Source organism: Larimichthys crocea, chromosome XII (genome assembly GCF_000972845.2).
Source record: "Larimichthys crocea isolate SSNF chromosome XII, L_crocea_2.0, whole genome shotgun sequence".
In the NCBI taxonomy this organism is placed as follows: Eukaryota; Metazoa; Chordata; class Actinopteri; family Sciaenidae; genus Larimichthys; species Larimichthys crocea.
In genome coordinates this window covers 24,558,688-24,583,100 of record NC_040022.1, presented here as the reverse complement: position 1 = coordinate 24,583,100, position 24,413 = coordinate 24,558,688, and the positions used below count along the sequence as shown (strand labels likewise).

General features: G+C 39.5%; 2 protein-coding genes across 4 annotated transcripts; both read left to right on the top strand.

Moving 5' to 3' along the window:
- Positions 1–2,255: 2,255 nt before the first annotated feature.
- Positions 2,256–12,346, top strand: LOC104918331 (ethanolamine-phosphate cytidylyltransferase). 3 transcript variants are annotated; one of them, XM_027284774.1, is made up of 14 exons: positions 2,256–2,466; positions 2,601–2,756; positions 7,478–7,566; positions 8,339–8,500; positions 8,655–8,721; positions 8,819–8,903; positions 8,984–9,025; positions 9,586–9,733; positions 9,851–9,933; positions 10,022–10,099; positions 10,204–10,269; positions 10,366–10,431; positions 10,525–10,613; positions 10,800–12,346. In XM_027284774.1, exons 2-14 carry the CDS (start codon positions 2,626–2,628, stop codon positions 10,924–10,926), a joined length of 1,233 nt encoding a protein of 410 aa, XP_027140575.1. In that variant the 5' UTR covers positions 2,256–2,466; positions 2,601–2,625; the 3' UTR covers positions 10,927–12,346. The 3 variants fall into 3 exon arrangements, with proteins under 3 accessions (XP_027140575.1, XP_019116606.1, XP_010728353.1); XM_019261061.2 differs by having other exon boundaries at positions 2,256–2,756; XM_010730051.3 differs by having other exon boundaries at positions 2,257–2,756; positions 9,601–9,733.
- A 1,297-nt stretch (positions 12,347–13,643) lies between these two features.
- Positions 13,644–24,347, top strand: LOC104918332 (guanine nucleotide-binding protein G(o) subunit alpha). The gene is made up of 10 exons (XM_010730052.3): positions 13,644–13,801; positions 14,632–14,767; positions 14,860–14,951; positions 15,067–15,159; positions 16,003–16,163; positions 18,675–18,803; positions 21,453–21,582; positions 21,670–21,741; positions 23,310–23,397; positions 24,127–24,347. Exons 1-10 carry the CDS (start codon positions 13,763–13,765, stop codon positions 24,315–24,317), a joined length of 1,131 nt encoding a protein of 376 aa, XP_010728354.2. The 5' UTR covers positions 13,644–13,762; the 3' UTR covers positions 24,318–24,347.
- Positions 24,348–24,413: the final 66 nt, after the last annotated feature.

Here is a 24,413-nt window from a genome sequence, read left to right as displayed (position 1 = left end):
GACAGATGGCTCAAGACAGGCTACATCTTACCACTCCATCCTGCAGGGCAAGTCTAAACCCCAGTGCCTTTCTACACTGTTGCGGCATGGTATTGTTCTCCTCTTGAATGGAGGAGGCTCCTACAGGTCTGTGTGACCTGTGCCTTAAAACAGGCTCCTCTCCCTCCTTGGATGCCTGCCCCAGACAAACCGGATGGCCTCTGAAGAGTTGATTAATTTGGCGGGTTGGGTTTAAGGTGAGCTGGTGGGCAATCTAGGACAGCATTCTTCATCTTCACCCACTTCTGCAGCAGGTGCCTGCCCCAGTTCTCCGACCACAGCCCCGCTGTACAATTAATGTTGCCATCCCCATCAGCAAGGCCGTTCATTTAGCACGCCTTACGCTGCCAAAGCTTGGCATGGGGCTCCACTCTGCAAATGTCACCATGGCAGAGGACATGCCTGTTTATAAGAGACACTACACCGGGCAAAGGTGTGTTTGTTCTTGTTCACATCAGCAGGTATTTGAATCACTTAAAGCTGTTGTAATGGTGCGTTTGATTCATCATGATTCTTCAGTCTTTTTTTTTTTTTTTTGTCCCAGTAATAAGAAAAAGGCAAATGTGCATTCCTGGTAGATAAAAGAGCAGAGACAAGACTACAGATACAGGGTATAGGCTCGTGAGGAGCTTACCTTGCTCCAGCTTAGCAATTTGTTGGTCTGGGTTTCCCTCTGCTGGCTTGTGTGTGTAAAGACTTTATGTGATTTAACAGGGTTTTTCCACAAGATGATGCCATAGTGTCTTACCAGGAGGATTCCCCCTACAGTGCACATCTTTACTGTAACAAGAAAAGTCACTCATTTCACCTCGCTGATTGAAGTCTGAAATCTTCCTCAAGTCAACTTCTATCAACATCAGACCTTTTTTCACAGCAGCCATTTTGACATGAAATAGTATATAATATATATCATAATCAGTGCAGATATTTCAGTGATTACAAACTTTATTTATATATATATATAAAACACCTTTCATGTAAACATGCAGCCAATAGTTCTTCACGGAGCAAATGAAAGCAGAAATAGACGACAATGAGTAGAATCCAACAGAATAGATAATACATAAATACAATTAGTTTATACAATTATAAAATGGTATAATAAATAAAAGCCAGGAATAAAGATGAAAAATGGAAAAGAAAATTAAGAACCCGCCGATTCAGCAAACACAAAAACTACAACAATAAATCCAATAAAATGTTAAAAGCAGATTAAAACTTATAAGGTGATAAACACGGGATAAAAAGTAAAAGAGAGGATGACCGAGAACTTAAAAGCTCAGCAGTGATAACGAGAGAACTCACTGTGCAGAATGGCCCATTTCAGATTCATATTATAATACTGGATTGTAATTATTGATTAAAGAGCTCATTTTAATTACCTTATATACTGCTGGATACTTAATAATACATCACCATGTATTAGTTGATTTATAGTTTGATCAGTAATGTAAATCTGCATGTAAGTAAAGCTGAAATGAATAAATATAATGTAAGTAAAAAAAGTACAATATTTTTTATTGTATAAGTATAATATAAAGTAGGTATGAACTGCATAAAAAAGCATAAAATGGGAAATCTAAAGCATAGTACAAGTACCTCAAAACTGTATTTAAGTACAGTACTTAGTTACATTCTTTAAATGCAAAATTGAGTCTTTATGGGTTCAGATTTGGATGATTATGAGGCTTTAATTCAGGTAGTGATGTTGGACTGGAAACATTTGAACAATTAAAGTACTGAACAAATACAGTACAGACATATTTAGATAGATAATAAATGAAAACATTCAGGTATGATATGACGTGCTGTGCTTCTGTATATGTCCATGAATGTCTTGGTATGAATTTATTTAACCTATTAACAATACATTTCCCTGAAGCACAGCGGAATAATATGTCCAATGCTAAATATTTTGGTTAAATATTTATAAGATAGAATTAAATGCAATTAAAATAATATCTGATCTTCATTATGGCTGTCATTTTAAAGCGGACATGAACTGGCATGTCATCAAAGACAGCTTTGGCAGATCGCCTGCTATTTCTGTGGGAATCCAGATATTGTCACATGACAGTGGAAAACGACGCTATTATGTAACAACGTGTCGGCTGCGTGCACCGGCACTGCATCGTACGATTCAACCTGTGTCAAGTCGGAGACGTTCCGCCTACCTTAACTCACATCTTCACGTTAGAGCTTTTCAAAATAAAACCAGCCCCTGTAAAGATGCGCTGCGCGGAGTTTTACGCACGGCGCGCCTTTCCTTCGTGCTGGATCTGTTGACTTTGGCAGACTTGACGTAGAGGGCCGTCGTGCGTCGCTGCGTCGCCGGCTGAGGAGGCGTTGGCGCATCACACTACTGCCGCCGCTGCTGCTGCTGCTGCTGCTGCTGACACAGAAACAGAAACCGGCTTGTCCTGCACTGTAAGCGGGCACACAATTAACCGACACGGTCCGTTCACCATCTCATTCTTAAAGGGAGTCCCCTCTGTAGCTATAGTTGTGCTGTGTGTGCGTATGTATGTGTGTGTGTGTGTGTGTGTTTTATTTTATTTTAGAAATTAACTCACCAGCTTTTAGAATATGATCAAGAACGGACATCACCACCACCAAGTGAACACAACAGCCGGGAAAGACGCAGGGACGACCCCCAGCGCTGCAGCCTGCAGTCCCGAGAAGAGGAGGCGGAGGATCCGGGTGTGGTGCGATGGCTGGTGAGTAAGTCCCGGATGATTTGATCGTAGGATGAAGATGCTATAATGTTACTGCTTCTCGCTTCTCGTGGAGCACGTTTGAATGAATGTGTCAGCCTGTCACCTATACTGAAAGCACCGGGACAGGCCTGCTGCAGGTTGCAGAGGTCTCTCACACACTCCTGCTTTAATTCTCCAGAGATGCACACAAAACTTTTAATTGAATAGTCTGTTGTTGAGTTTTAAATGACCAGACACATAAAAACTATAATCATTTTTTTTAACTTGACATTAGTGCTGAGGCATGCTGTTCTCCAGTTGTCCATCCCAGTAGAGACACTGTTACATAATAACATCAGGACAGATGTGCATTGATCTTTGCTGCTGCAGTTCATCCTGACTCACTTTACTTATGTAGAGGATGTCTACTAACTTTGACCAGTATTAAGTAGTAAGGATTATCCTGGCAATACACATACTGAAAGTGATTTGGACCAAATAAATGTATTGGCAGTGATGCTTTTGTGTATTCAGTCCCTTTACCTGTGTTTTATGATTCTTTTTTACAAACTTAACACAGTCAACAACCCTATTAGATATCATTACCAAGCAAGCTTGGGCTAAATGTTAACAGATTCTACCAAAAAACATTGGATGTGGCCACTAAATGTTGCCATATTTCATCCTCTGTTCTCATTTATTGTAACTAAACCATTCCTCACCTCAACTAATATGCTCATATGCATTAATCCAAAGGCAAAAATCATTTTATAATCCATAAAACTGCACCTTGAGACACAATCCAAAAAGAAAAATGTTGAAATGTATTCTGATCTACACATTATTAATGCGGTCATACACTTTTAATCAGTATTAAATAATTCCACGCTGTAATCACTGAAAAAATGTGTATTTTTATTACATTTCTATAAAGAAATATAAGAGCTAAAATGTGTATTTTTATTACATTTCTATAAAGAAATATAAGAGCTTCCTTTAAAATAATCACTGTCCCAGTCTCTTTTTCTGTCAAAATATGTTAAATCCATCCATCTCCATTGTGTTTTTTCTGTCAAAATATGTTAAATCCATCCATCTCCATTGTGTTTTTTCTTGCAGTAATGACAATAAGAAAAACTTTAACTACGCTACAAACCATACCAGGAAATCCAGCCACCACTAACATGTTCAGTAGTAGGGAGAAAAAGGGCAAAGATCACCGTTCATATTTTAAACATTATACACATAATGCACTTCAGACCACTTCCAGGCTCTTCTGAACATGCTCAGTCTGACTATTCTTGGGTTTACGTTCATAATGCCATAATAACACCTCTACAAACAACGTGTCTTCTTTCAGCGGGATGTAATAGAATACAGAACAATTATATAAGAGTTGGGCAAGGTGCTCGCATAGTTCCAGGCGCGGTCTTTAATGGCGGACAGGTGATGGATTAATGTGAGCACACTGCTGTGGGAAGGGCAAGGCTAACCATGGAAAATCAACAATTATGTTCACGTCAGTTGTCAAAGCATGTCTCCTTGTTTATACTATGAGCCATGTCAGCCAAACTTAATTCTTGTCCACTGTTTGTGTGACAGGCCAGCCTGATGATGCTGAACTCACTGAACAGGTTTCATGGACTGGCCTAAGTGGAGTTCAAATTCAATTTGAAGTATGAAGATGTTCTACTGTGTCACCTCAGATACACATATAGTGATCAGTGCACTAATATTTCATTCGCCTCACCTTGACACTTCGAAGAGAGTCCATAGTAAAGCTGGGCTTGGCTCTAGAGGATCAGATAGATTACTTCTTTGCCACTGCCTGCTTAACAAAACACGGAAGACCAACAAAGTGGCCAATGTGAAAATCCCAGTTTAAAAATGTTATGTAAAAATGCATTGGTGGTTGATACACTGCATTTGAAAAAGTCAACAACAACCCATATTTGCAGCAACACAGACCTCAGCGTATGAAGTTTTTCTTTAGGAACTGTTTTCAGGTCTTTGGCTTTTCAAAAGTAAACGGGACATTGCTGAAAACAAAAAGTCTTTTGTTTTGAGTTGGCAGCAGAATTTTCCGCAGTAGATCTAAAGAAAAAGTAATTATCGACGAATCGTTTGACACATTTTTCAATCAGAAATGCCAAATATTCACTGCTTCTTAAATGTGACAATTTGATGTTACAGCAAACTGACCAAACAAGCTTTGAGTTTTTGGTTGAATGAAACAAAATTTAAATATGTCACTGTTAGCTGTTTGAAATTCGTATATATCTTGCTTTGTATAGAAACAGTTTTTAATCAAGAAAGTAATCATTAGTTGTGGCCCAGCACCTGAACCTTTAAGATGCCTCCTCTGGGAGAAACACCAAGCCTCAGTGGACTGAAGTGTGGCTCCATGGTGCAGCGGCAACATAAATGTTTTGAATTTCTGTGTTTGAAGGCCAGGATTATGGTGGCTTTCTCTAGTAGAATTCATGCCATTTAGGTGTGGCTGCCTATCTGTGGTTTGGTGGAATGTTTCAGAATATTTGGGATGCCAGAATATTAACCGGTGGGGTGAGCATGCAAAAAGAACCAATGTCAACACAGCTCATGTCATTAACCCCTCTAACCCCTCCAGCCCACACCTGCTACGGCCACTGTAGTTTGTGCGGCCTTGTCCCATCACTGAGCACATTGTTCCCCCTTGAAGCCCTACTGGACACCGCCACGGCCTTACTGACATCCAGCGGAGTCAGCAGCGTGAGAGGAAAATTCCAAGGAAAGAGCACAGTCACTTCATCTGTTGAGGCGTCTCTGATTCGGCCCCTTCTTCTCTGCACAAACACTACATTCTTTTCCTGTAAAGAGACAACAGAGGTTAAAGATCAGTTGTCAGAGAAGCATCATCAGGAGTGTAAAGTCCATCTCCACTGTGGATCTGCTGAGGTTGTGTATCCATAACAGCTTGTAAACAGGCTATTTAAAACCTCAGTGATGCAACAGTGTGCTCTCATTCATTACCTGAGATTATTGGTGTCCTGAGAATAAACCATGAAATATTCAATATCATCAACACTACATCTTTATTTGGACAAATCCAATCCAACAATATGGCAATAAATTCACTTGAAATCTCATCACTGTTACCATCAGTGTTTATCTTAACTTCTATTTCCTACATGTGTCCCATCGTATTGTATCACTGTCCACACAGATGTCTGTCTGGTTTTGCTCTTGAGACGCTTAGGTGCTGTTTGGGTGTCCGTTAACAGGCTACACTAATTAATATTTCAACAACACATGGTGATACTGTCTCGATCCATCCCTGCTAAAAAATACAACAGGAATACGGTAACACATCTATGGGCGTCTAGCTAATATAACACTCCTGAAGGCAGCCTCCTGGTCTTATGTAACTCTGTCTGGGTCTAGTTTTCTTTTCTGTCCATTTACTCCAAACTAAAATTCTTTTGGGCTTGTACTGTCGCTTCAGAGCCTGCACATGTGGATCCCATTTCAACAGATTTACACACTTGCAGGAAATCTTTTGGTTCCTGATGAGCTTCCTTGACATCAGGCCTCTTTTTGTGGGTTCCCCCTTGTACGAGATCTACCTGAATCACATAGATGAGCTCTACAGTCTAGTAATAGTTTTGTTTTAAGTGCAGTCCAGCCCGTTATTTAGTCCATGTTGTGTTTAGTGACACCGCTGCTGCAAGACACAGATGCTGTCTTTCATTAGCATAGCCTGAGGGCTGAAAACAACATGGGATTCTGTTACTGTAGTGGCTGTGAACATACTGAGCTTCTGGCAGTACTCATCTGTTTCCTTATTGATTTTTGAGGATGCTATTCATAGCTCTGTTTTACATCTGACTCCCAAGAGTACTGATGTGTAATACAGTGTATGAAACAGGACACAGTTTTGCCAATTTTAATGCATTTTTTCACTTTATTTAATATTTAAATGTATTTATTTATGATGCCATTATTGTGATTCTCTGAGTTAATTGTAGATACAGAATTACTGATGGCTTTAGTAGACATTGTCACTAAATGAATGAGCTGTATACTCAACATCAGTGATGCCTGCAGTCAAAGCACATTTGTCTTCTTTTTTTGTGGATATTACACATAAATATCATGTTCAAAGTAGAGCAGAAAGACAAATCATCCGACTGATGTCGGCTGCTGGAAGTGGTAATAGTGACTGAAGGCTAATGCCCATCTGTTCTCTATTACTATGCTAGATTACCCTGTTACAATCTCAGTCTTCAATCTGTGCTAATCTAATTATCTACAGATGGTATGATAGCTGAGGTGATGTGAAGAGGGAGGGTTAAACACATGCGCTGTTGACTTTTCTGTGTTGAGACTTTGATCAGATATCTAGCAGATCACATGAACTGTGTGGATGACGTCAGTGGGTTGATCATATCAGAAATCCTATATCTTAAAGGATCGTGCTGGTAGTTTTGGGTCCATCGACTAAGACATCTGTTCATTTCTTGTATTTCAGGAAGTTTGAGAACAGTCCAAGCTTGGAAAGGAAAGCCTGTTGCACAACTCTAATCCAGTACACAATGCTTTAGTCACCAACGTGGTGTACTGGAGTAAAGTTGTGCAAAGTGTTTTCATTTCTACCAAACCTCATTAATATAATTCAAGAAAAGACCAACTTCACATGATGATACAATAACTTTTGTGAAATCTCATATTCGCTCTTCTTATCTTTTTTCTCCCCCTTCCAGCTATGACATGGTCCATTACGGGCACTCCAACCAGCTGCGACAAGCCAAGGCCATGGGAGATTATCTCATCGTTGGAGTACACACAGACAGTAAGAACAAATGACTGTCACTGACGACATAAAGATAGAGTCTGCACTCTAGATAATGCTCCCATGAACATTTATTGGTATACCACCAAGTGACGTTTCGAGTCCAAGGACTTCTTCAGACATGAAACAGATATAGACAGACACCTTACGGATACATAGCCAGAGAGGTCATCTACTTAAACATCGACATGTGGTTAAGCAAAAAAGTGAGAAAAAAAAACCATAACAATTATGTACAATAAACTCTGTAACCATCATGCTAATGATATGTCTACATCAACATCAGTTATTTTGAAACCCTGGCCATATCTTAAATCCACATACACACATATTGATACATATTTAAGGTTAAGCTTGTCTTAACATGATTTTCTTCACCCCTCCTTCCTTTACCATGCACGATTCAGCCTGGACCTGCTGGGCCTGGGAAGCAATGTCACCTGCAGCTTCTGTTTATTTACTCAGTCCCATCAGCTGTGCCTTATTCACTTTGGAGGAATTGTTGTGACACTAGTGCGGCGACTTGCCCTCCTATGGCACACTGGGGCATTCTGACTTTAGATAAGCCACAATGACTTCATCGTCAGGGACAGTACAGATAGCAGCAATCTATCCCTCTGCTGTGATAATAAAATATCTCCATAAACAAAGGCGTTGTTGCATTTAGTCACTGTAAAGCTTCTTATTAGAGTGTCTCGCAAATGGAGACTTCCGTCTCTCCGTTCCTTTAATCTCTCTCTAAAACAGTATCACTTGATGTTTTGTTTTCAAGGTGAGATTGCGAAGCACAAAGGACCGCCAGTCTTCACTCAGGAGGAAAGATACAAGATGGTGCGGGCCATAAAATGGGTTGATGAGGTCGTGGAAGGAGCACCTTACGTCACCACCCTCGGGACCCTCGATAAGTACAACTGTGACTTCTGCGTGCATGGAGGTACCAGTTCATCACTGATGTCCTTATTTAGATATGCTGATAGATTAATAGTCCAAAACAATGCTGATTAGTGTCCAAGTATTATGTTAGATCACTGATTCTGGATCTGTTATTAGCTGATATAAGCAGCATGTTATGTGTGTTGTTGTTCCAGATGATATAACACTAACAGTGGATGGGAAAGACACGTATGAAGAGGTGAAGAAGTCAGGGCGGTACAGGTGAGACTTCTGTTGAAATATGCAGAGGATAATAAGAGTATTTTATGTTGTTGTGTGTGTGTTTCTCAAGCTAGTACATTGTGTTTTGTTATTACAGGGAGTGCAAGAGAACCCAGGGAGTTTCAACCACAGATCTGGTTGGCAGGATGCTACTGATGACCAAAGCACACCACAGCAACATTGTGAGTACAGCCGTATACTCTCTATATGCCCTCAGTACACAGTACAAGCCCTAATTCAGCCCTCTCCTTTCTCTCTTTAGGATAGCTCAGACTATCAGCAGCACACAGATAACTTTGGAAAGGTAGGTACCAAACATATTTACATCTTATTTTAATCCTCTTTGTCAGTATCAAATCCTCAGATTACTGCCAGACACTTAAGAAGCGCATTATTAAAACCAAATTTAGCTTCCTCTTCCTCGACTGTTTTGTCATTCAAGTAGTCAAGCTTGCAATGCAGGCCAGATGTCAACCATTATTAAGCAAAAGCCTTTCCTGTGGACCCACTTTATAATCAAGATGCAGGCTCTGCCAGTAAACAGTGAATGCTACTTCTTGTTCCTGAATGGAGAAAGTAACTCAGAGTTAACATGCTGGGGTTTTAAATAGTGTGAAAGCAGTGGAGGGATTCATTTAAGACTGGAAGAGTAATGCTGTGAATTTGGCGAGGGCTGAATACATGTGCTGGGGCTTTGTGGGACAGCTTTGAGTTAACTATTGCTCAAATGTGACATCACTACTCTCACCACTAGGTGGCGATGATGCCACGCTCTGGTTTTATACTCCAGTGTCTCTGACACTGTCGTGCATATTATTGCTACACTGTCACTTTGTACTTATTGTGCCTTTTTCTGCATTACGGGGGTCACATGGTCAGAAGGGCCACAGTCCCTGGACGGGGGTGTCTCAGTTCCTGCAGACTTCACAGAAGATCATCCAGTTTGCTTCAGGCCAGGAGCCTCAACCCGGAGACACTATCATCTATGTGGCAGGAGCCTTTGACCTCTTCCGTATCCTTTTATAACCTCACCAAAAAAAACCAGCAACTGTTACATAAAAAAGCTTGTACATTTTCATAAACTGCCGTTAATGCCATGGTCAGCTTTTCTTGACTAGTCACCTGTCAGACATTGGCCATGTGGACTTCCTGGAAGCAGTGCATAAGCTCGCAGAAAAGCCATACATTATAGTGGGGTTGCACTTTGATCAGGTGAGTCTCCTTTGCGTTCTTGTGAGACGTTCACTGCCTTCTTAAGTCAAGCGTTGGCACCTTACTATGCATTTCCTCTTCTTTCCAGGAGGTGAATCGTTACAAAGGGAAAAACTACCCCATCATGAATGTCCATGAAAGAACACTCAGCGTCCTGGCTTGTCGAGTAGGCTCTTCTTCATCTTTTGCAATGCATGTACATCTCATGTATCTACAGTGCATTTCTGTCATTGTTTCCTGATTTTGTTGCATGCTTTTTTTTTTTTACAGTACGTGTCAGAAGTGGTGATTGGTGCACCCTTTGCAGTCACAAAAGATTTGCTGGACCATTTCAAGGTAAGTACAGGTAGCACAGTTATCTTTCACCACTACATAATAATGTTCCCTGCAATTAAAAAAAATGAATAAAATAGGACATCTTTTCATCCCCAGGTTGATCTTGTATGCCATGGAAAGACAGAAATATATCCTGACAAGGATGGATCAGACCCTTATGCTGTAAGAGTCTAAACACTCTCCACCTCTGTGAAATACTGTAATCCACAGAGATGATAAATCACTTTCATTTGGCAATGTTTTATTCATATCCAGGAGCCCAGGAGGAAAGGAATCCTGCGTACTGTTGACAGCGGGAACAGCCTCACTACGGATGCCATTGTGCAGAGGATAATCAAAAACAGGTAAAAAAAAAAAGGGGGCAAAGTTCCTGTCAACGCAGAGAAAAATCCACAAAGGGTTGCGGGTAGATGTAGCCAAGTCTAGATTATATCCAAACCAGTATTTTTCTAGGTTAAAAAAATTGGACATAGTTTTCTTACTGCTTCAATAAGTACTGTATCAGATATATTTTACTTTGTTTGATTCAGGTTGCTATTTGAAGCAAGGAACCAGAAGAAAGAGGCCAAAGAGATTGCTGTGATCCAGGCCATGAAACGACGAGAGGAGGAAAAGACTAAAGAAAAGACTAAAGAAAGACCCCAGGCTGTGCTGTAGAAAGGAGAAATGAGCATCCAAATGAGCATCATCAGTCAAGTCAACATAACACTGATGAGCTCAATTAATCTAAACCCTCATGTACAGTAAAAAAAAAAAAAAATCAACCCTTTTATATGTGTGATGACAGCCTCGACACACGATCCTGGATAATTACAGCAGCCCGTTTATACCAGGGAAGCTTAGTCCTGTTGTGGGATCATCAGGCATACAGTGTGTGTGTATGTATGTATGTGTGTGTGTGTGTGTGTGTGTGTGTGTGTGTGTGTGTGTGTGTGTGTGTGTGTGTGTCCTCTGTGTACTAATATATTCTGCATATGCAACTACATTTCAATCAACAAGCACCCAAACAGAAGTCTTAACTATTGAATATTGTGAACAGAACAATAGAAGAAAGTTGGAGCTATCACTAAATCTTCAAATGTCTATTTCATGTCTTCAGAGATTTTGAATTTCTCAAGTGCTTTTTTTTTTTTTTGCCTTCAAAAACAAAAAATAAATACATTTTTAAGTGTTATATAATGGGATTTGGACATATGAAGGGCAAGTGTGGGGATCAGACACTGAACTGTATCAAGGGAATGATTTGATTTGTCATTTCTGTGGGGTTGTTGCAGCTTTCTGCCCAGGAACAGGCATAACCCCAGAACTAATCTATGTTTGTATATACTGTATGTATGTATATATTATAAAGTGATTACAGTCTCCCTGGAGGATGCTAAAACCACTAGAGAATTAGGGAAGAAAACCCCCCCTGCTTCTCTGCATCTGTCTTGGGTTGTTTGGAGGTGGAAAAGGTGTTGATAGACTCTTTCGGGACCTCATGTACATATCAGACCTTTCTCCTATCAGACTGCACTGACTGCTCAGAACTGTTCGGTTTGATTTTTAGAGCAGGTTTTTAACTTTAAAATGCACACTGTTGAGACCTGCACGCCTGGCTTTCTGAGTGCAATTTTTTTTAAACCATCTCTCCTTAGATTTATCCTAACATAGAGAACACTACAGAGTTTTAACAGACTGATTTTAACCTTTAGTTTTCTTAGTATAGTTAGAGAACTATGACAGATGCTCAGTGTTGTTGACTGGATCATGAAATAGACCTCTTACTCATGAAATAGACCTCGTACTGTCATTGAGCCTGGAACAATTTAACCTCTGTCTCGATATCAAATGGGATTAAATGATATATTTTTTGTAGATGTATATTTTACTCAATTCCTCTCCATTAACTACTCTACTGTATAGCTGGTTTCATATTGTTTAAAAAGCATAATGATATGTCTGTATGTCAAGTTGGAATGTATTCAGTGTAGGCTATAACCTGTATGTTATTGACAACTCCCAGTTGACAAATACTGTAGAAACTGATTGGACTACAGTATACTATTGCTGACAATAATAACATTTTAATCTGAAAGGCTATTTGTCATTTTCTTTGCCCTTAAACAGAAAAGGTCTGGGTGTTGAAGGATGGTAATGTCTAATTTATTTCTTCAGTAATTGAGATAAATGAGCAGGCCATGAGTCACATCATGAAAGTTAAGGTTCTGTTTGTTTTGGACTCAGAAATTATCTTTGATCAGAGAAAAATGATCTGAATTTCGCAACACATGAATGAGTCACACAGAGTTCGTTGAATGTCAGCCCATTAAGAGTCGATCATTTCAGCAGCAGATTGGTACCTACCCTAAATTGGAAGCAAGTTATGTGACTCTTAGAGTAAAAGTAACCCCGAACCTTCAGCTCATGCTGGCCAGTGCAGTCGATTAAACAAATCATGAGTCATTCATTTCACAATTTAAGGTTGCATGCTGTGCTTTATTGGACATTTGGACAAGTCATCCAGTCATTATGAGTTTATGGCAAACCATGCACTGGATCTAACAGGCAGTGGTTTAAAAAGCACTGAGATCGTTTTACTCAAAGTAAAAGCAGCAATATCATAATAAAACAGTACTTCATTAAAAGTAATTATTAAATGTTGTATGTATTAAATATACAACATGGCCCTAATCACTGTCACATTTATCACTTAAATATTATTATTGATTCATGTAGATGTACATTTGGGTAGCATTTTAATGCTGTCATAGTAGAGCTAATTATAAACATTGTATACTATTGGATACAGGGCCGGTCTTGCCCAGGGCGCAAATGTGGCCAGGACCGGCGCTGATTGGATAGTTCAATAATGTGCATTGTTATAGTTCTGTAACAATGTATATAAACAGATACTTGTATGATTTGTAAAGTAACTATAGCTGTTAGATATATGTAGTAGAGTAGAGTAGAGTATAAAGGGGTATATAATGTAATGTCACAGTGGTGGCAAAAGTAGAACACTTAGAAAATACTGTTCCACACAAAGTATTATTGTCAAAATATGCTTAAAGTACCAAAAGTATTTATGAGGCAAACTGAGTATTTTTAGATAAATGTGTATTACTGAATGATGCATTAATATGTACATCACTTCAGTGTTCAGCTACTTTATATGCTTGGGTACTTTAATATCAGTAAAACTTACAATATTTTGTATTAATGGTCTAATTCAAATTTGTAAAGTAACCAGTAACTATAACAAATAAATGTCCTGGAATATTAAGTAGCATAAAATAGAAATACACACATAAAGTTCTGAGCAATGGTGCTTAGTACGTTTTCTGATAGACGTCACCACGCACGCACGCACGCATCGTTCATTAAACCGGTTTGGAAGCAGCGCACGTGCCCCCCAATTAAGAAAACGAGCTGTTCCGTTTGTTGCAAACAGTTTGTCACGTGTTCAGGCTGTGAGTCGAAGGACGCCGGCGTGCAGAGCAAAAGCAGAGAGATGTTTTGCTGTCTTAACATACTGCCAGTCCCACTGCAGGTAGTACATTCACTACATGAACAATTTAAGCTCCTTCAAACAACATGCAAGGCTGTAAACATGCAACATTTGGACGTTCAGCTTAAATGTTATTTATGGAAGAAAGGGAAACATGCATCACTGGCTTTGTTTAATCTGCTTCAGGTAGTCAGAATATGACAAACCTACATTACAATTCCTTTTTTTCTCATAGAATAAATGCTAAATTACACTTCTACGAAATAAAAATGTGCATCTGCAAGTGTAATTCTAGTCAGTTTTGTATTTTAAATCATTGGTTCCCAGCCTGAGGGTCCTGACGGCCACTAGGATCACCAAAGCTTCATGAGTGGTGGCAAGGCCTTCTTGATTTTAAAGGTTCTAAGAAAACTTAAAAAAAATTTTACAGTTTGCCTGTATCTCAGCATTTCATCCATTTCTGTCGAGAAAAGAAAAATGAAATTGTTATTTTAAAGTTGAGATTATTTAAGATAAAAAACAACAAGAAAACAGGATAAAGGCACGGTAAAGACCTGAACACAAGCTTTATTCACAGAGCCACACACAAAATAAACCTATTAGGTATGTTTGATTGTTACAAAAATAAAACTTTATCCATTGTTCTGTACTGTGATTGTTATGCATTGAATATAATATGAAACATGCATCAAATATGTTGCTTAGTCAGGGGTTGTCAGTTTACTCACTGATAGAAACGGGATCTGTTAAATAGATCCAAATCTGTGTTTTGATAAAATGTCGTTATTCTCCATGTAGGAATAATTAGCCATAGTTTTTGCAGTCGGTGCTTTTCTGTCATCCCAGAGTGTAAACTGTGCATTCCTCCTCAGATCTGCATGGGAATGTGCCTTCATCAGGATATCACAGAAGAGGGTAAAAAGGCTAAACTCCAGAGCTCTAAAATAGAGCAAGACCTGTGTGAACATGCCAGGACTGAGATGAATGTGGTGAAGATCCTCATGCTTGGTAAATTAGACTAAAGTAATGCCTTTTTTTTAAACCAGCTGTCACTGGAGGCGGCACATTATTGAAGTGATGTTCTCTGGTTTATGTGTCAGGAGCCGCAGAGAGCGGAAAGAGCACCCTGATCAAACAGATTAAGATAATCCACAGTCACGGCTTCTCCAAACAGGAGCTCATCAGTTTTAAGGTATTGGGCAGCTGTAAAGCAAACGGAGCGTTTTGTCTTCTCCCCTCGGATATTTAATCTGTCTAAGCAAAGTGGATCAACACATTAACTAAATAAACTGTTCTTCCCTCCGTAGCCTGCTGTACTCGACAACCTGCTGACCTCTATGAAGTTTGTTCTTCGAGGAATGGGGATGCTGAGGATTAACCTCGCTAACAAAAAGAACAAGGTGATGGAGACGATTCAGGTTCCTCTGGAGAGAGAAAAGGTTTCACCAAACCTGCTTTGTAGTCTTGGTAGCCCACTTTCCATTGCAGCCCCTTTTTATCACACTAGATGTCACACTTCATCTGTAGTAGGTCTGATTCATAGACTGACGCGGTGGTGGAATGTAAGTACATTTACTGTACAGTAGAAGCACTGTAATTGAGTGCAAGATTTGAGGTACGTGTACTGTGCTTGAGTCTTTCTTTCTTATGCCACCTACTTCATCACATCTCAGGGTGTATTTTTAATTAACTACAATTATTTGACACCTTTAGTTACTTTACAAAATGCAATTTTAAAATAGAAAACATACACTATTCTAAAATGTTTGTTAAACTAGCAGCTGTCATGATTAGGCCATTAATAGGAAATTAATTGGCAACTATTTTGATAAACGTTTCCATCAGTTCCATCTGCAAAATTGCGAAGATGTGCTACTTTCCCTTTTTAATTATTTAAATAAGTATAATTTTAAGGTTTAGACTACTGGTTGGTCAACTGAATAATTGCTTTTCAAGAAACCAGAACAATCACTCGATTAATGAAGGAAAATCCATAAAGCAAATTATCATTAGTTGCAGTTGAAACGTTTCAGTGCAGGGCTCTTACAGTAGTATTAGTACTTATGCTTGAGTAAAGGATCTGAATACTTCCACCACTTGATTTGTGTTTCTGATGTTGCAAGGCGACATCTATTTGTCCCTTCAGGCAGCACCATCACTCCTCACATTTACTCTCATGTACTTAAAATAGAAGTGTGTGTATAGAGTCCTGTTCTGATGATATTTTGTTCTATTTATTGTAGATGCACGCCCGCTCCATCCTGTCCTGCAGTCAGTGTTTGGGGGACGACCAGGAGCTGCTTCCTTTCGTGGCTCACGCTTTCTGCGCACTCTGGTCCGACCTAGGCGTGCGGGCAGCTGCAGCCAGAGGATACGAGTTTGAGCTGAATGACTCGGCACTCTAGTGAGTAGAATGACCTTAAGTGTTTGTATGCTGCACAACGCCGCCCAATTATGACTGACAGTGGAAATGTCAGGGGAAATTACCCAGTAAGACGCATGTCGTCACCATCATCCTATCGATACAGTAAAGCAAGCGCTGAGAATAATTTATCTTCAGGAAATGATGCCTGTGACATTTGTAAAAAAGGAGGCTTAATTGGGACCACATTAAAAAGCACTGTTTGCATATATACAGGAAGGCGGGAATTAGGGTGGAGCAGATAAAACAGCCATGATTAAATCTTGTTTAATGAGTAATAAGTCAAACGGCCTATGTTTGAAGCTGTAAAAAGCTGTAGCAGTACAGCCAGTGTGTTTTTCCTCCACATCTTTGTGGGATATTTCATATTTATGTGGGTAGAACTGCCAGTCACAGTCCTTCAGCAATTGTGCCCTTTTCAATTGTTCGTCCAAAAAAAAAAAAAAAAACAGTACTCTGCATAGATCATTTGTTGAGTGTGCGTTGCATCATCAGCTAAAGTGCAGATCATTAACTGAAGTGTGGAATACATTTTGCTCAATGGTGTTATTGTTTTGTGCTTTTCATGTCAACTAAGTGAAATGTGATCTTTTTTTCTTTTCTTTTTTTAAATCACCCACAACACGTTACAATTTATGTTAAAGCCATGCCTCCTTTTTTAAATGACTACAATTTGAAACTGTTTTGTACATATGAATGTAGTAGTGTTTGTCTCCCAGTTTGCTCAAATGGAAAGCTCAAGGGGCACTTTTTTTTCTTTTTTGGCATTTAGGGAAATGTCCATTAAAGGTTCAGTGTGTAGGTTTCAGTGGCATCTAGCAGTGAGTGTGCAGATGACGGCCAACTGAATCACCCCTCGCCTCGCCCTCCAAGCGTATAGAAGAACTTATAGTGGCTGTGAAAAATGTCAGTTTTTAGTTGTCTCTTCTGGGCTACTGTATAACCATGGCATTTCAGTCAAGAGATCGCCCTAAATCTTACACCCTGGACGTTTTTTTAAGGTCACAGAATAACACTGCTATCCATCAGTGAAGACATGGCACCAACAGAGAATCATTCCTTGGTTGGCCTTCTTTGAAGCTATAATCACAAATTATACATGCATCTTAATATGAGCAAACAGTTGTGCCCATTTGTGTATAGTTTTTAAAGTGAGGTTTTTGTTTTTTTTTAAGTTTTTATCTTTTTAAATAAACTAATAACTGGACTGAGTAGAAGTCCTTATCTCTCTCCGCAACAAGGTGTCTGCCAAGTTAAAACGCACTCCAGCTGGCCAGTCTGAGAAAGATGTGACAGCTTAATTATCGGAACTCAACAAGATTTGGAGCTGGAGGATGATATGAAACTCAACTTGCTGTCTTTCAGTCTTCTCACTCTGCTGGACCCGACATTGATTTTCCCCTCCAGAAGTATTGGATTAGACTCGAGTCGTGACACACTTGACTCCCCCCCCTGAAGGCACCTCAACGTGTAAAATGACTTCTCGGACATTAGCTTTGGCATGAGCAGAACGGTTTATGTAGGGGGGAAAAAAATGCAGTTATGGGAAGTTTATTATTGGTGTAAATGGTTTGTTTCAGAAAAGTAGCAGGTACAGTTACATAGAAATACTTTGTCATGTGATCAATCCATTGTTTGAAAATGTTTCACACATGCATACATTTCACAACTGGACATGGCAACATGAGTCACACACAACAGACCTGTAGCCAAAAGTGTAGTAAAAATATTTATTGAGCTTTTTATTGTCCTGCTGCTAGAGCTACACAGCTGTCGTGCAGTAGCTCCGGTAACGGCACATATTGGTGCTTTTGACTGCAGCTTATGTGACTGTAAGTTAAAGGTTAGCCCTCCACCAATGTAGCATTGCAGACCTATAAGACTGTTAGAGCCTTTTTTTTGTTTGCCACATTTTTCTTCCTTGTCAAAACCTGGTAGCTACATTTACCCACAGTGCAGCTCGACTTGATTCAATCAGCGTTACAGATTCAGGTGTATGCTGGTAGTGTAGCCTCATATATTGAGCACGGAGCTAAAGAGAGGTCTAGTCAAACTAATTTTGCTAAAAAAGAAAATGCTACACCCTCAGATTTTTTCATTTTCAGCCGTAATGCTGTGACATTTGTCATACTTTGAGCAGCTCCTTCTAGAGCCACAAAAAGTTTTATACAAACAGCTAAGACTAAATATTACACCTCCAGTGTAACACAATTCAACTCCAGCAGAGCTTACACCCTCCAAAATGACCATAAAGTTAAATCAACTCCACCTAAAACACTAAGCCCACTAAATCAGTTTCAGCACAAAGTGAACATTATACTGCTCATGCAGGTAGGATTTGATGCAGTGCCGCTTCAGACCGGCATCTGGGTGTAGATGATGAAGCTGAGTTCTTCTAAAAATCCCGAACGATATTGGCAAGAACTGAATGCGTGTCTGGTCACAACTGACTTTTTGAAATGTTCACGTTTCCTCTCCCTATTCCCTCTCCAGTTTCTTTGAGAACATGAATCGAATCATCGCTCCCAAATACGTTCCCACCGAGACAGATGTTCTGAGAGTGCGAGTGAGGACCTGTGGAATCGTTGAGACACAGTTTCAACTCAATGAAATCATCTTTCGGTAAGATTTATTAAACTGGAAGGTCAAATTCAGCAACATGATATAGTGATATACATATGCCACTATAATGCGCTATATTGAGTTCATGAAATATGCTTTAATGATTCACTGTGTGTCACTCAGTGCTCCCTGAAGTCACATTATACATTTATTGTTAGGGGGACAATTGAGTTCCTGAATATGCACAGTTAATATTAAAAGAATATTTCAGCTTCCTTCACTTTCAAGGGACAACTTAACGGGTTGCATCTTCTACCTTTACATGAAACAGTGAAGCTGTTGATGTACTGTTGCACACGAAACTAATATTACCTTGAACCAATGAAGAAATATTGAGTTTCAGCACTCAAGAGATAATAAATGCATTACCTTGCGTACGTGCAGATACAGACGGATGAATAATTAAAGGATAAACCTTAATAAGGAGGAGAATGCAGATGCGTCCACACAGGTGCAGTATATGGGGCAATTAACATCCAATCATCAAAAATGCTGTTTCTATTTTTGTCAGAGGGATGTTATAGTAGGGCTGCAGTCCAGAAACCCTCAATACAAAGACAAATACACATCTGAGACACTAAGCCTCAGAGATGTGGCAAAAAGTGATATGGTCAGATGAGTCATCCTTCATCATTCTCTACAAGTGGGCGACTGCATGAGGTGTACACCATAAGAACGGCACATCCGGTGGCTCTGTTACGCTCTGGGGGCATTTTGATGTCATGGTTTGGATCCACTTGTCGTCTTTGCAGGAAGTGTCACTGCAAATCAATACAAAGTTGTTTTGCACGATCATATTTATCCTGTGATGAAACCTTTCTATCCTGATGGGGAGTGGGAGGCTCGCTGACGGCTTGAATATGAAAATGATGTGAATCATATGCTGTGGCCTTCGCGGGCATTTCAACACAACGACGTGTTGGGATGACTGCACAACAACACCTGTGGGAGATTTTGGAGTGATGTGCTCTTCACCACCACCTATTCCACTATATTTTCCCTTTAGTCTGTCTGTACGTGAGAAGTGTGTAGATGCAAAACAAAGTTCTTGGTTGTTCTGTAGACTTCTGCTGTTGCTAAAGGTTTTTGACCCCCTGTGCTGTAGCCATGTTGTGATGAGGGTTTGCTGTTTTTCTTTTTTTTTTCTGTTCCATGTTCATCCATGTCATGAGCATGATGATGACATTTGGTGATTTAGCTTGTCTGGTAACAAGGCAGAGTGTGTACATAGAATGATTTGGCATTGTAAAATGTTGCATTACTCAGATTTTTAAAAAATATTGTAATGAATTATTATTCTTTTACAGTTGATGGCATGTAGACAGCAAGGAAACCAGATCGAGCAGGGGCATCAAGCAGCAGCTTGTTGATCCTCTAGGGACTCCCAAACTCTTGAGGGGTTCCTGACAAAACAAACTCTACTGAGCTGAGGGAGGCAGCTACCCAGGCATGACTCAGACATGAAATATTGATAGCTTCACTCCGCCTAGTTATTCCAGGAATAATAACACAAATCTGGAGGTAGCATAGCAATGAAACTTTGAAACCCAACCTTCCTTTCCCCTTTGAACTTCACCGTCAACAAGCATTCATCCCTCCCTCCCTGCTATGACGCTGTTCAGTGCGTGGGTCAATCCATACCCCAGGACTTCATAAATATTGCATATATACTGTAGCATCTTCGAGATCAGAATTGCATCAACATGTGTCACAAAAATATTAAAGAATCAAAAACATTTGCGACGTTAAGATTTTGTCAAATTAAAGGAAATGTATGATTTTTAACAAATTTTCATAAAATGTTTTAAACATGAAATTGTAATCTGCCACAGGATAAAACTGCTAAACTAACAATCCCCAGATTGGACAAATGAACTCTCTTTGGTTGCTGTAAGAGTCCATAATCTTTCACTTTGTGCTTTTGTTGCTCCCTCTCTCCATATTATTAAATTACAGGCTGAATTTTTATATTTTCTTGAAAGGTTGCAAAGCACAATTCTGATATGCGCCCCTATAACATCCTCAGAGTGAGTCTGTCTCATATCTCTTGGGCTAATGTCACCTACTCAAACCTTATTTCCTCATGTCCTGCAGGTCTGAGTTTGCACTTCCATAAAATCTGAAACTACGTAAAACCCTCCTTGCAGTCGTGAGCGATTTTTCTTTCCAGCAGCACACAAGCTGCCACCGTCAAATGCCACAGTTAATGCTTATTGTCCCCCAGCTTGTTAAAACTGACTCTTGACCCAGGGGATAAACGCTTCATTGCCTCTGACATGAGTACCGCAATCATACACCTGGAGACTGTCTGGCCTAAATTGGAACTCATTACCTGTGTCACCAAGACCCTTCGGCTTCACTTGGGGCCAGATTATATTTGAAATAAAATATTTGAAATGGGTTTAAACGGTCCAATGTTATTTCCTAATACTGACACATTGCCTATTAATGAGACGGTGTATCTAACAAAAAGGCCTTAACTGTTGCAGTGAAACTAGTGCAGTGAAACTAGTGCTGTCAAATCTAAGAATCATGTCTACATAGATTGATAAGACGAAAAATCTTTTTCTTTTCTCCGTGTGATCAGTTGTAATCAGCTCATTGGGTAAATGAAAGCATCAGCTGTCTTTTTCTTTTGCTTGTTGACAGGTTGTATGATGTCGGGAGTCAGCGTAGTGAGAGGAGGAAGTGGCTTCGCTGCTTCGACTGCGTCCAGGCAGTGTTGTTTGTTGTGGCCCTCAGCAGCTATGACATGACACTAATGGAGAATCATTCAGGGGTATGTTATGAAAAAGACATAATTATATCAAATATATATACATCTTTTTTTTCATCCTTGTCCTGCTTTCCTTTACACACTTTTTAGAATCGGCTGCAGGAAAGTCTTGAGCTTTTTACCTCTATCTGCACCAACTCTGTCTTCAGAAGAACCTCACTGGTAAGTTCATTTGCACCATCACAGTTTTGTTTTTAAGACCTCTGCTGTGTGTTATGCACAGACTGTCAGCCATATCTCATCTAAATGTGTGGAGGTGACTAAAGCACTTTTTGATAATTATTCATGCCGAGCAGAGAGGACACAAACTGGCTATGATTATGTCTGCTGTACGTAATTAGCATACAAAGTCTAATTGAGATGTAGGGCAGGTGGTTTCTGTTTAGTAAGTTGGCTGCGAGCGTGATTCAACACTGTAATTAGTTTGCTTGATTTCTTTCATATTGTGAGTTTGTGGGGACATTTATATGAGCATGAATGACTCACTTGTTGCAGAGTAGTATTTCCATCTGCACTCGATTTATCTCGAGACATTTATGGGTGATGGTTATCCTAGAGCCACTTCATCTTGCATCATATTTAAAACGTTGTTTGTGTTTTTAAATGCTGGGCAGTTGTTTTTCTGTTGGCAGTATGAAGAGATTGTATTAAATGGTAGAAATGCATATTGACTAGAGATGCCTAAAATACCATGTGAATGAATCTAGTTTTGAACTTTAATGGACATTGTTGTGGAGAAATTGCTGAAGTCAAAGGTCAATGGTGAGGTCAGGAGGAAAGAAAGTTTTCAGGAGCCTCTGATGTCTTATGCTGTATTATTTATTGATGCTTGGCCAAGGAGAATTAGAGACACTCTCAAAGTACATCTGAAGTCCCTGAGTCGGTCTCACATCCTGATGAACTCGTGATGGTGGATAAACTTTAAACCCTAAGATCACACCCCAAATACTATATGCCCCAGAATTAGTCAAAGAGAATGTCTTTACCCATGGAGGTGTTATTGTCAACACATTCTAGTCTGGAGACACAGATGTCTGTTTACGCAGATTGGAACGTCAACAACAAGCTATCTATTATGACTAACAAGGCAGCATTAGGTCTCTTCGACCCCGGCCACCACAGTGTTGAGATATGGTGGCACCTAGTCAAAGACAAACAATTAATACTGCTGAGGACCTCAAGGCCCACACGTGACCATGTGTAGCTGAAGGATAGAAAATTCCATAACAGACATGATGTCATAATTGCTGCAAGGTTAGTGCAAAGTATTCACTCTCAAAGAGCATTGAAGCCATAATCAATCAATCAATGACAAAAATGGATGGTTCAACAGGCTTTCTGTTACCTGAAGCAGCACTGGTTGACAGACATATCTGTAGTATTTTTATTTTTAAAGGTTGTGATTCATTTCATTCATTCATTGACTAATAAAACCATGTTCATGTTCTGTATTTATATCAGCAGGATGGGGATTTCAGTCATGATGCTGATGCCATCGTTTGAACTTAAGTGTATAAAGTTTGAAACAGGACGTCACAATACTAATGTTACAAGGCAAATGATTTTTTTTTTTTTTTTTTAAAGACGCAATTATATTAAAATGACATTGTGCCTCAGGTAGACTTATCACTTTAGAGTTTTGTGTTTCAGATATTGCGGTGTTAGGCATCAACAAGCAGGTTTTTTAATAGTGTCATTTTTATTTTTTTATTTTATCCTCTTTTACACAGATTCTGCTGATGAACAAAACTGACCTTTTCCAGGAGAAGATCCTACACTCTGGAAGACACTTGAGATTTTACCTTTCTAGTTATAAAGGTATGTTGGCAGAGATTGAGAGCGTTCCCCCTCCGCTTTTTATTTCTAAATGTTTGTATAAGTGTCAAATTTCTGTGTGAATCTGAGTATAGCATACTTTTGTGTTCTATTTTAGGGGAAGTAATGGATTTCACATATTAAATTTAGTAAAGTATAAAGTAACATTACTGTTAATTTAATTTGTGAGCTCCATATTTTCAATGGAGCTTTAATGGAAACGAATACAATAACAATCTATTGGCCCATGTACATTTACATTGTAACTGCCCTCATGTTTGAACACTTGAGAATCTGCTGAAGTTGGATACTCCAGTTCTTGTTGAACTCTTCAAGAGTTGACAGTTCTGAACTTGGGAGGTATTGTGTGTTTTAAATCTTAAATTCCTCAAGGAATTGTTTGCATGTGTGTCCCTTCCCCTCTTTTTTGCTGGATGGTTCACGACCCCCTTCCTGTCTGCTGGGTAATCAGAATTCCTTCTGGCCAGAGATTGTCACAGTATGGACATCCAGTCCTCTGTTTTTGTGAATATCATTGATTCTGGCCAGATCATGGTCATACATATTTCAGACTCGTTGAGAAGCAAACTGCCTCATGTTTTGTGTATTGAGATGGAAAACTTGTGTCCAGATTCTCACCAGAAACCAGTCTTGTTTTATGAATATTTAATGAATTAGACTCCAGATTTGTATTCATTTTTTATTTTTTTTTATTTCTTCATTCCCATCCAGGAGCAGATGGTGACGTGGATGCTGCAGCCCATCACATTACTGCAATGTTCTCGTCATGTAACAGCAGTGCCGACAAGCCAGTGTACCACCACTTCACCACCGCCACTGACACTGCTAACATACAGGATGTCCTCCACATGGTCATAGATCAGATCATCAAGGAGAACCTAGCAGCTGTCCAGCTGCTGTGAACGTCTCCTGAAGATGGTGTACATTGTATTTTTAATGCAATTCAGCACTGACACATTCATTTTTATCACTGTGTTTATGTGGGTAAATGTCTTTAT